Source organism: Salvia splendens, chromosome 15, assembly GCF_004379255.2.
Source record: "Salvia splendens isolate huo1 chromosome 15, SspV2, whole genome shotgun sequence".
NCBI classification, from domain to species: domain Eukaryota; kingdom Viridiplantae; phylum Streptophyta; class Magnoliopsida; order Lamiales; family Lamiaceae; genus Salvia; species Salvia splendens.
The window spans coordinates 3,965,744-3,976,976 of NC_056046.1; the positions used below are offsets into that span (position 1 = coordinate 3,965,744).

The 11,233-nt window shown below is 35.4% G+C and overlaps 2 protein-coding genes and 1 long non-coding RNA gene across 7 annotated transcripts; 2 read left to right on the top strand and 1 right to left on the bottom strand.

Annotated features, from left to right (window-relative positions):
* Positions 1-3,320: 3,320 nt before the first annotated feature.
* Positions 3,321-6,186, bottom strand: LOC121767993 (probable auxin efflux carrier component 8). 5 transcript variants are annotated; one of them, XM_042164326.1, is made up of 7 exons: positions 5,694-6,186; positions 5,044-5,484; positions 4,248-4,428; positions 4,038-4,123; positions 3,772-3,929; positions 3,598-3,674; positions 3,321-3,515 (listed from the first exon to the last, which is right to left on the bottom strand). In XM_042164326.1, exons 1-7 carry the CDS (start codon positions 5,779-5,781, stop codon positions 3,449-3,451), a joined length of 1,098 nt encoding a protein of 365 aa, XP_042020260.1. In that variant the 5' UTR covers positions 5,782-6,186; the 3' UTR covers positions 3,321-3,448. The 5 variants fall into 5 exon arrangements, with proteins under 5 accessions (XP_042020260.1, XP_042020259.1, XP_042020257.1 ...); XM_042164325.1 differs by having other exon boundaries at positions 3,321-3,674; positions 4,248-4,422; XM_042164323.1 differs by having other exon boundaries at positions 3,321-3,674.
* LOC121767996 lies at positions 3,385-8,451 on the top strand. The gene is made up of 4 exons (XR_006043257.1): positions 3,385-3,521; positions 3,896-3,952; positions 6,184-6,534; positions 6,951-8,451. It is a non-coding gene; the product is annotated as an uncharacterized LOC121767996 (long non-coding RNA).
* A 12-nt stretch (positions 8,452-8,463) lies between these two features.
* On the top strand, positions 8,464-11,011 carry LOC121767992 (probable pectate lyase P59). Its single transcript, XM_042164322.1, has 2 exons — positions 8,464-9,455; positions 9,733-11,011. Exons 1-2 carry the CDS (start codon positions 9,268-9,270, stop codon positions 10,871-10,873), a joined length of 1,329 nt encoding a protein of 442 aa, XP_042020256.1. The 5' UTR covers positions 8,464-9,267; the 3' UTR covers positions 10,874-11,011.
* The last annotated feature ends 222 nt before the right edge of the window (positions 11,012-11,233 follow it).

Consider the following 11,233-nt stretch of genomic DNA (forward strand, 5'->3'; position numbering starts at 1 on the left):
CATTGGCCTTATTTTTTGAAGGGCATGTTTCTCTGAGAATCTGCACCGTTGATGGGGGCAGTACTTCATCGAGGATCGTTGATTGTTTCTTGGAGAGGGGAATAGCTGTTTTCCTCGGGGGGTATTTTTGGATTAACCAATAGGTGAAGGTGGAAGGCTTAGGTGCATTCTCCATCAAGAAAGAGTAGTGTATGGTGGTCCTACTTCGTCCCAGGATAGTTCGTCACTCGTATTTCTTTTTCGACCGTCTCATATATAATTTAATTTATTTTTACTTCTTTTACTTAATTATTTTTTAACTATATTCCCTTTTCATTTTATCCTTTAAACACTACTACTAATTTATTAATCTTTACGTGTCGAAAATAAATGCCCCAATCAAAAGAGGATGAATGGAGTAACAGTTACTCCTTCTATCTGCAAATAGGAGTTCTGATTTTTCTATTTAATCGTACGCGAATAGGAGTCCCGGTTCACTTTTACCATAAATGTTAATAGGGTCTCACCTTCCACTAACTTATTTCACTCACATTTCATTTAAAACTAATATATACAAGTGGGATCCCTATTCCATTAACTTCTTTTCATCCACTTTTCTTAACATTTCTTAATATTCGTGCCGCTCATAAATAAGACTCCTAATGACAGACGGAGGAAGTATAACTCATGCCTTATTTGTAAATTTGCAATGTTGAATTAACAAATAAATTTACCATTAACCACCGGTCCCACTCAAAACGAGTCGTTCCCGTTTTAGCACACGATGATTTTATGCAATGTTTCATGTAAGTTAGGTTGAGAGATCCCATTAAACATTCTCCTTTTCATCACATGAAGATTTTATGGACCATTAGTAGTATGATGTAGCATAGATAATAGCGTACAAGAAATAGAATACATCCGATGTTCTCATTCTAATATCGTATTGCTTTTTATGCAACATAAAAAAATAAGAGGGAACATCTTTTTTGGTCCACGAACTTTGTTAAAGTATCATTTTAGGTCCGTGAACTTTGAAAATATCATTTTAGGTCCGTGAACTTTGAGTTAGTATCATTTGAGATATTTTTTACTATTTCCAAGTTTTTTTAGACAAAAATACCATCAATACCTTAAAGTGTATATATTTTTAATAAATTTATCATATACTCATATTTTTTATAAATATCTTTACAATATATTTTTGACAAATTTTCTCAATATAATTTGACCTTAAATATTATCACTTAATTTTGTGACATGCAAGTAAATTTGCTTCTTCAATTTTTTATATTAATTTTTATAAAAATGAATAAAGAACTTTTCTTTAATAATAAAAAATTGAATAAAGATATTTTCTTGCATGTCACAAAATTAAATGATAATATTGAAGGTCAAATTATATTTAGAAAATTTGACAAAAATATATTGTAAAGATATTTATTAAAAGATCTTTATTCAAATTTTTATTATTAAAGAAAAGTTCTTTATTCAATTTTTAAAAAAATAATATAAAAAATTGAAGAAGCAATTTTACTTGCATGTCACAAAATTAAGTGATAATATTTAAGGTCAAATTATATTTAGAAAATTTGTCAAAAATATATTGTAAAGATATTTATAAAAAAAATATGAGTATATGATAAATTTATTAAAAATATATACACTTTAAGGTATTGAGAGTATTTTCGTAAAAAAAAAACTTGGAAATTGTAAAAAGTACCTCAAATGATACTAACTCAAAGTTTACGGACCTAAAATGATATTTTCAAAATTCACAGACCTAAAATGATACTTTGGCAAAGTTCGTAGACCAAAAAAGATGTTCCATCAAAAAATAATAAGACACTTTAGTGTAACAGAGAAAACATTGTATATAATCTAATGGGTTAATTGATTAAAAATCACAAAAATTGGTCAAATTAACTGTCTTATATTTCAAAATCTGAATGAGAAATCAAGAAGTTTAAATAAAACCAATTATGTCACAATAACTTGTTTTGTTCAAATCATCAAATATGATGTTAATTAGTGCACACATGTAAAATTTAGTGATGTCAATTAATAGTGACATAATTACTTATATTAATATAATAATACGGACGACTAAAGGATGTCGTTTTAAATTAAAGAAATTCAGTTAATGTGATAATCTAAAACTTCGTTATTTATTATGTTAAAAATTGTACTATAATTCAAACCAATTGATCAAATTTCATACTTTTATAGTAGGAAATTAACTCTAATAGTATGTGATAAAATTCTTAAAAGGCTACAACTATTCCACAAAGCCTAAAATTACTGATTTATTTTGACATAAAGAGCGATCACTTTAAAAAGCAACGCGACTTTAACTGCAAGCTTAAAAAAGCCAGGTTGATGCTCTCAATTCAGTCCACGCCTCTGCTTCTCTCTCCCGCGCGCGCGGAATTTGCAGTAAGATTCATGTGAATATTGCCTTTCAATCGTGTTGGATGAATCATGTGAATATTGCCTTTCATTTTGACGTGTTGGTGTAGGTTCTATTGTTCTCATACACACTTGTTGCTCTCGTTATAATGATTGTTTAATTGTGCTTGGTTTACGCAATTTCTGTTTCCATTAGGCTATATGTAGAAAGCATTTGCAGAAGGAATGCCGATTTGAACTTGTGCAATTCATGAGTTCAATTTGAGGTGGACGATCAATGTATCCAAGCATTGTTTTTAAAAAAGCGAGGTTGTGGCTGGCGACTATTTCACTGGAAATACTTGGTTGTTTGAGTCGAGATGAGATATGCTTATTGCTTAAGTCTGACACCATGACTATGTTCTGTGATGCACTATCATTCCGAAAAAAATTTGGGCACTAGGTCTCCAGTTTTTTTTTTTCCTCTGAACCTTGAAATGAGTGATTTAGGCACTTGCATAGAGTTGTTTGTTCGAGAATTTGGAGAATTGGGGAGTTGCGGATTCGGTAATACTTAAAGTAATGTTTGTCTAGAATGTTGACTTTAGTAAAAATCATATTTGAAAATTGAAATAGTTGTGGGGATTTTAATATGGGAGACATTTTTTGCTGTGATTTTAATATCATGCCTGGAAAGTGAGATTTAGAACTGGCATTTTTTGTAAGTTCTCTAAACAAACATATAGTGGAACTTGGAGTTCTAAATTGAATAGTAAAGTTCTCAAACAAAATCTCAGTAAGCTGAATTGTTTGCACCAAATATGTGCTCCATTCATACAATCAGAAACAGTTTTAAGTTTCTATTATCCCTTTTTCTCTATTTTCAAATTCTTGGTGCTATTCTACATGTTAAATGACATTCTTTATTTAGTGTTTTTTGTATATATGTTTGCTGCTAATCAACCTAAAACCTACACTGCATTGATCAACCAAATATAGCTACAAATAAATGACACTCAACTATAGATTTGTTCCAAATGCATTTGAAATAATTCTCCCTAGTTGCCAGCAGTACCTTTCTTTATAAATCCAGCAGGAAGTAGTATGCTAATCCAATTGGAACAGCGATGAGCAAGCCAAATATAACCCTACAGGTAAAATAAACAGTTTCTGAAATTTTTCTTGTTTTTGAGTTGGTAACAATTACTGAAAAGTGAAAACATTGAATACCCGGTGCTTAGTATAGCTGGATGTAGATTATACTCCTTTGCAAACACAAATGGAACTATCCCCTGAGGGAGAGCGGCCTGCACCATGTTTATAAATTATTCTGCTAAGTTTTAACATTGAATAAAGAATAATTCTCAGGTACTGATATGACTAGAGACAATGATACTTACGAACCTGCACAATTGCAACTTTAAGTAATGTTCCTCTTAGTCCAAGTGCTAATGAGGGCACGGACATGAGCAATGGGCCTACTAGAAACTTCATCGCCATGGCTAATACTGCTTTTCTGGTACCACAGGCAATCACTCTGGGTTGTGAAGCCATGAATAGGCCTGACCAGAAAAAGATTAAAGAGGTAGAAGGAATTCCCTTATGCGTATGAGTGTGTTTTTGTGTGCATGAACGGCATCTGATAGAAGTAAAACTTTAAACATGCATACCTAAGCTGAACATAGCCATTCCAAGTCCTCCATCTGACAATAGTGTAACTGAATTTTCAATTATTTTAGGCAATTTTACTGACCACCTGCACATAATGACAGTCGTAATGTGAGACTTACAATTGATCCATGGTGTTCTGGGATAGTCGAACTCTTTACCACCAATTGGTTACAACAGCCAATAGTCTGCATGAGTTTTGTTTGTATTACCTGAAATGTATGCATGCCCATATAATGCCAACAAAGGTGGCATATGTATTGGGATTTCTGATAAGCTTCTTTCCTACTGTTGAGATAATAATTTTTATGTTTCTTTTCCTCAGCTCTTTGATTCCTTCATCTTTCTCGTCTACATTCATTGCTTCTGCTCTTTGTGGGCTCTCCACTGCTCCTTCAAAGAGATGTTCACACTTATTAAATCAAAGTAATTGGCAGAAAAAAGTAGCTCAATTAAAATATTTTCACTGTAGTAACATTCATGCAGCATTATTTAGTTTATGGCCTTGAAATTTTGGAATCTTAGTAAGCAAAGAAAACATGACAAATTCAGGTGGGTTTTAGTTCTCTGTTCCTGGGGAAGGGATTAAATGGGTGGAACCAATCTTGCAGATAAAATTAATGGATTTAGTGAAATAGGCTGTTATATAGGCTGCTTGGCCAAGTATTTTAATTGGAGACTTGATTTTCTGCTTTCATTCAAATCTATGCCTATTTCTATTTGTTCTGCCTTGTCTTTGTTTGCTCCTTATAATGTTTGTTGATTTACTTTCTTCTAGATCATAAAGAATTGACCAAATTCTTCCAGACTTGTTTGAGTATTCATATGTGTGCAAGTGTAAATAACATTGGAGGAGGCAAAACTTAGAGTAGTAGGGCCCAAAAAAAAAAAAAAAACTGACGCAACTAGCTATTTGGAAGATCACTGTTGATGGAGGGAGCATATAATAGAAGCTAGATGAGTCTAAAAGTAAAAATTTAATTATTAACATAAACTCTCCATGCATACCTGTTACTTCTGAAGATGATGTTGCATTGATGGATTCCTCTGTAGCATTAATCTCAAAAAGAACTAACAGAAGGTTGTACCAAATAAGGCTCTGTAATACAACTATCTGGGCCAGGAGGGTTGATGCTTCTTTCCCATACATAGCCTCTATCAGTGGGAGTCCTAATATCAATGTATTAGGCAATGTCGACAAGGAGAGACCCGTTATCACCCAACTCAGGCTCCCTCTGGATCTTATTTTGGCTATTGCAGCCAGTATGATGAGAGCAAGAAACTTTTGAAGGAAATCAGCTGATACCAGTTTCAGGTTCATCTTATAAGGATTGTTTGATGAGATTACCTTGAAAGATAAAAGGGGGATTGAAAAATTTGCAACAAATTTGTTGATGCCGGAACACTGATCTGGTGTAAATAGTTTCCACCATTTTATCGACAGCAACGCTGCAATCATGGCGACATAGAGGGGGATTATTGATGCAATAACATGGTAGACATCAGTTAGGGTGATCATTGCTTCTTCTTTTTTTTGTTGAAAGTGGTGAATTGCTTCCTTTTTTTCATGCTCTGGAGATATATATGTGATGAGATTTTATATGCTTATGTTGATGCGATGCCTGATTATTGAAGGAAAAGGTGGCAGATTAGATTACCTCTTTTCAGAGAATCTTCCTCAAGTGATATTTCATATGCACAATATGCACAAGTTTCTCTGCAGATGTAACTTTCTAATTCCATCATTAATCATTTTAATAGGACTAATCTCGAATAGATTTTGATTAACAGTCAGTCCATTGCAATCATCCTGATTCATAAAGTTGATTCCAGTTTTCTTCTTGTGGTTAGATCCTTTCTACCTTCTTCATTTAAAGCCTAGCAATCCTAGATTGTAGGCATAGTGTGGAATATATAAAGGAAAGTAAAAATTCCTTGATTGGTGATGGTTCTCCTCCTTAGTTTAACTTTCCATTCCAATTTTAAGCCAATCAGCTCTTGAAAATATATATTGCATCAAGTTCAATTAGTTTGATTTAGACTGTTTTTCTCTTTGCTCTTTTTTTCTTGCCGAACCATGTTATTTACTTTCCTCATCTAAAACTATCATCTGTCAAATCGAACCTTAATCTTGAGCATTTGTGTCAGATCTTCGATGGAGGAATAAAGAAGTGCATTGCAAGAGAAGTAAGTTAAATCTTGAGTAACAACTACAGTGAAGAAAGAATTTTGCTATTTATGTTAAAAGTGTGAGAATAAGTGTTCTAGAGAGCTGCTATAAAGCTTGAAATTTTGCCAGGAAAATAAAAGGTCATGGCGTTTCTTCTTCAAGCTCCCTTAATTCTTTTTCAGTTAAATTTTTGTGTTTACTATCTAGATTTGAGGTTGATTACTCATAACCACTTGGGCTTGGACCAGGGTTTGGAATCTTGCAAAGTTAGTGAATCTATCCGATCACTCGGCCTAGGTTGCTGTTGAGCGTCGACAGGTGGGCCATTGGTAAGAAATTTGAGCTCAAATTTGTTCGAATTCTTTAATATGCTTTCAGTGATATCAGACAGCTGGGGCCATTACTATAATTATTTTTATTTATTCTTGTTTTTATTCCACAGGAACAAAGAATGTCGACTTTTTTTCGGATGGGGATCCTCCGCTGTGCACAAGTGCACAGCAGCCCCTGCTGTTACATACAAACAAATAAAATAATCAAATTAATTAAATTAAATTAATTAAATAAATATATATTATTTTATTACCTTGTGAGGAACAGCATGGGCTGCTGTGCACAATAAATATATATTATTTTATTACCTTGTGAGGAACAGCATGGGCTGCTGTGCACTTGTGCACAGCAGAGGATCCTCATCCCTTTTTTTCCCCCTTATAACTATTGTAATAAGTTGTGAATTTTGTAGGGATGGTGTATTTATCAATCTCTAATTTTGATAACACATGGAATTATTCCGAGGTCATCTGTCGCAGAATGGCATATACTGTGAGGTAAGGAAACATAAAATCAAACACTATTTGCAAATTAGGACTATTGGTAATGTTTTATCTTGATATTTGTTTCAAATGCATATTTATATGTTGGTGTTGACAATAACCAATTTCGAAGATTAAATATTATAGGAGATCTAGGAAAAGTTTAGGTGGTTGTGTGTGGTTTCAATACGTGTCCTTTTCTCCCTTTTCTTTCTAGTGAGTATTTCATTTTCTATCAGTTTGCTACGCATGAAATATCTTTGGTTAAAAGCAAAAAGTGAGGCCAAATTTATACTCGATTTTTTCTTTTCCAACAATAAATAAAGAGTATAATATATATTTATCACTTCGAAATCCTAGCTCTATCTCATGTTTTGGTGTTTCATCCGCCTTCCATTTTCAAATGTTCTCCTTTTTTTTTTATAAATATTTTGTTTTCAATTTCGAAAATTTATGTATCACTTTAATGGTATGCAATTATTTTAGCCCTTAATTTCAATTTGGAAGCTAACTAAATATTAATTGGAATCTATAATGTTTTTTTTCTCTTAAGAGTAGTAAACGTTTTGAATGTAACCTAGGGGGTATTATCTACGTGCACAATATCTTCATTAGTTTTAACTTGCAAGTGTTCATGTGAAATTTTACTAGTTATTTTTATTAATTATTATAGAATGCATGTGTATACATTTCCATACTTGATTATACAAAGAAGTAAGGAATATTTTAATTTTGTCGTCTGACTACCTTTTGTTGAGCTCTCTTTTATTTCATGTTATTAGAGTATATATAGGTGCCTTGTTATCCTAGAATATAGCTTAAGATTAGCAGCTTGGCACATTTGATTTCTTTTCGTAAAGGTATCTCTATTAGCTAGAGTGACGACTCACCCTCACCTGCCGACCCATATATTTATGTACGTTTTTAGGTGTTTTGCGTTAGCGTTACATAAATACTACTATATGAGTTTGGTTTCATTTTAATTAACCAATAGTACTATAAAGTTTCCACTATCTCTGGATATTGTATATCAAGCTGATAAATATTACTCTTACTAGTTACTACTATATTGAATAAATCTGGTTTGTTTTTCAAAATTTCAATTTTTCTGAATTTTCTCACGGCAAAGTTTTCTGTTTTAACGAATACCTCTCGCACAACATTCTCGTCTAGTCGCGCTCTCTGTTTCATCTACCCCACGACTGACGGCTCCTCTGATTACCAACATCGTCCAACATTCCAACTTTTAATCTACAGTATACTATTTAAAAATATAGATCCCTAAATAATTTTTAATATAAAAATCACTTGAGTATTGTTTTTCTAAATATTCTTTAATTAAAACCACAGATAGAGCCGTAGAAGATTTAATAAAAGTAGAAGAATGATAATAAAAGAATTTACTGGTCTCTGGTCTCACCTTTGCATTGATGTATTCTGCAGTCTCTTGTATTTGGATTGATGAAACAAAGATGAGAGGTCAAAGAATAAAAAATTGGAAAATCGAATGTGTTATCAAGTGAGCATCGAACTTCATAGTAATTTAATAGCAATAAGGTAACTAAACGAATTTATTGAAACCCCGTAAGCTGACTGTATGGCATATGTGCTATTTATTTTATTTTCAAATTTTATATAGTATGCTGCTGGATTGCATTCGGAATTATTCATAACCGTATGTTAGCTACATGACCACTTTTTTTATTTTTATAAAAAAATAGGTTATTATACAAAAGCAGATAAATAAGTGAAATTGAAATAAAAAGAAATTACTATGATGAAGAAAATAATGTAATATGCCAGCCACACCATTTCATTATTTTAGAGTGCCGAATAGTTGAGAGTTTATTTTGGGGACCAAACATTTTAACGTGTGATTCGGATTGGACCAAACGTTGATTCGCGGTAGAATTAATCGAATTAACCAATTAGGTCTGATTTTTAGAACACAAACTGAAACATTGAAGGCCACCACATGTTATATTACCTAAATTAACACAAACGAAAAAGTCCTCTATTAATTTCAAAAATAGGCATTACCATTGAATCTGATAATGGTTCCCCGCAGTTTTTGCACCTGAGATAATGTAGTATATAAACACAATCTTACAGCATGAAAAATCAATAAAACATCCCAGAATTACTCTTTCCTGGCATGAACTCAATAACACGGTCGGGAACCTCTAAAATAAATCTTTAAGGGTTCCATTTGACCAGACCGTGAATAAAAAAAATAAAGGATACAAAATGGGGCGAGGGGGGTTATATTCGCTCTCGCTCATCTTTGTTTTGATTCTTCCATTCGCCGCGGCTAATATCGGCCATTACGATGATTATTGGTCCAAGAAAGCTGCAGAAGCCTGGAATCGCACCTTGGCAACTTATGAGCCAATGCCGGCTAAAGTTGTCAGTCATTTCAATGTCCACACCCACAGGTACAATTATACAATTAGATAGCGAACAGTCAAGGGGCTTAGGTCCCTACCATGCTTACTTTTTTTTAATTCTTTTATAAGTCTACAAATTTATGCAAATTGTTATAAAAAGCTATCATCTATAATCAAAAACATATTATTAAATTTTTTTGAACCCCGACTATCTTTATTTATGTCTCTTCCCGTGATTTTATACATACACACATGGCTATGACAATGTCATGTCTTAAATGAAAACAAATCAACACTCAGTCTAATTGGTAAAACGTTATTATAGGACTCTTAATGAGCTCGAGGGCTCGAACAACACAAGGAGGGAGTTGTCACACAGGGTTTACACCGGGCCATGCATGGCGACGAACCCCATCGATCGCTGCTGGCGTTGTGACCCGAACTGGGCCAACAACCGGTTCCGCCTGGCCGACTGCGCCCTAGGTTTCGGGCGCAAGGCCAAGGGCGGGAAAGGCGGGAAGATCTACGTGGTCACCGACTCCTCCGACAACGACATGGTCAACCCCAAGCCGGGCACCCTCCGCCACGCGGTGATCCAGAAGGAGCCCCTCTGGATCATTTTCGAGCGGAGCATGGTGATCCGGCTCAACCAGGAGCTGATCATGACGAGCCACAAGACCATCGACGGCCGCGGCGCGTCCGTCTACATCGCCCACGGCGCCGGCATCACCATCCAGTTCGTTCACAACGTCATCATCCACGGCCTCAAGATCCGCCGGATCGTCCCCGGGACCGGAGGCGAGATCCGCGACTCCGTCGACCACTACGGGTTCCGCACCCGCAGCGACGGAGACGGAATCTCCGTCTTCGGCTCCACTGACATCTGGATCGACCACGTGTCAATGACACGTGCAAGCGACGGATTGATCGACGTCATCTGGGGATCCACAGGTATCACTATTTCCAACGGCCACTTCACCGATCACGACGAGGCAATGCTCTTCGGCGCCAACGACGCACACGACATCGACAAGAAGATGCAAATCACCGTGGCGTTCAACCACTTCGGGAAGAGGATGGTGCAGAGGATGCCGAGGTGCCGGTTCGGGTACTTCCACGTGGTGAACAACGACTACACGCATTGGAACATGTACGCGATCGGAGGGAGCATGAACCCGACCATCATAAGCCAGGGGAACAGGTACATTGCGCCGCCATTGAACGGGTATGCGAAGGAGGTGACGAAGAGGGAGTATACGCCTGAGTCGACGTGGAAGTCGTGGACGTGGAGGTCGCAGGGAGATATTTTCTTGAGGGGGGCTTTCTTCATTGAGTCCGGGGATAAGAGTTTCGTGGGGAAGCATCCGGAGCTTTACGACCATGTGGAGGCGGCGCCGGGGGAGAAGGTGGCGGAGATGACTAGGTTTGCGGGGGCGCTTGGGTGTAGAGTGGGGGAAGCTTGCTAGAGAGGGTGTAACCTTTGTTTTTTAGTTGCTTCATGATTTGTTTATTCATTGAATGTTTGTTTACATTGTTGAAAATGTATATTTATGGGACTGAAGAATGGTGATGATGAGTTATAACGAGTGAGTTTTTTTCCATCATTTTTGTGTCTTCATTTCTGCACTATTCCAAACCTGGGAATTTCGTTCCTATATATGAAACAGCTTAGTGTTTTGATTTTATACCTTTCTGGGGAATAATAAACTTAAGTGACTTGGGAAAAATAAAAACTACATATTCTACACAAGTTAAATGAACAAAATAAGCTATTAAAAAAACCTAGAGATGATGATGTTTGCTTTCGCCTTAATCGAGTTGCATAA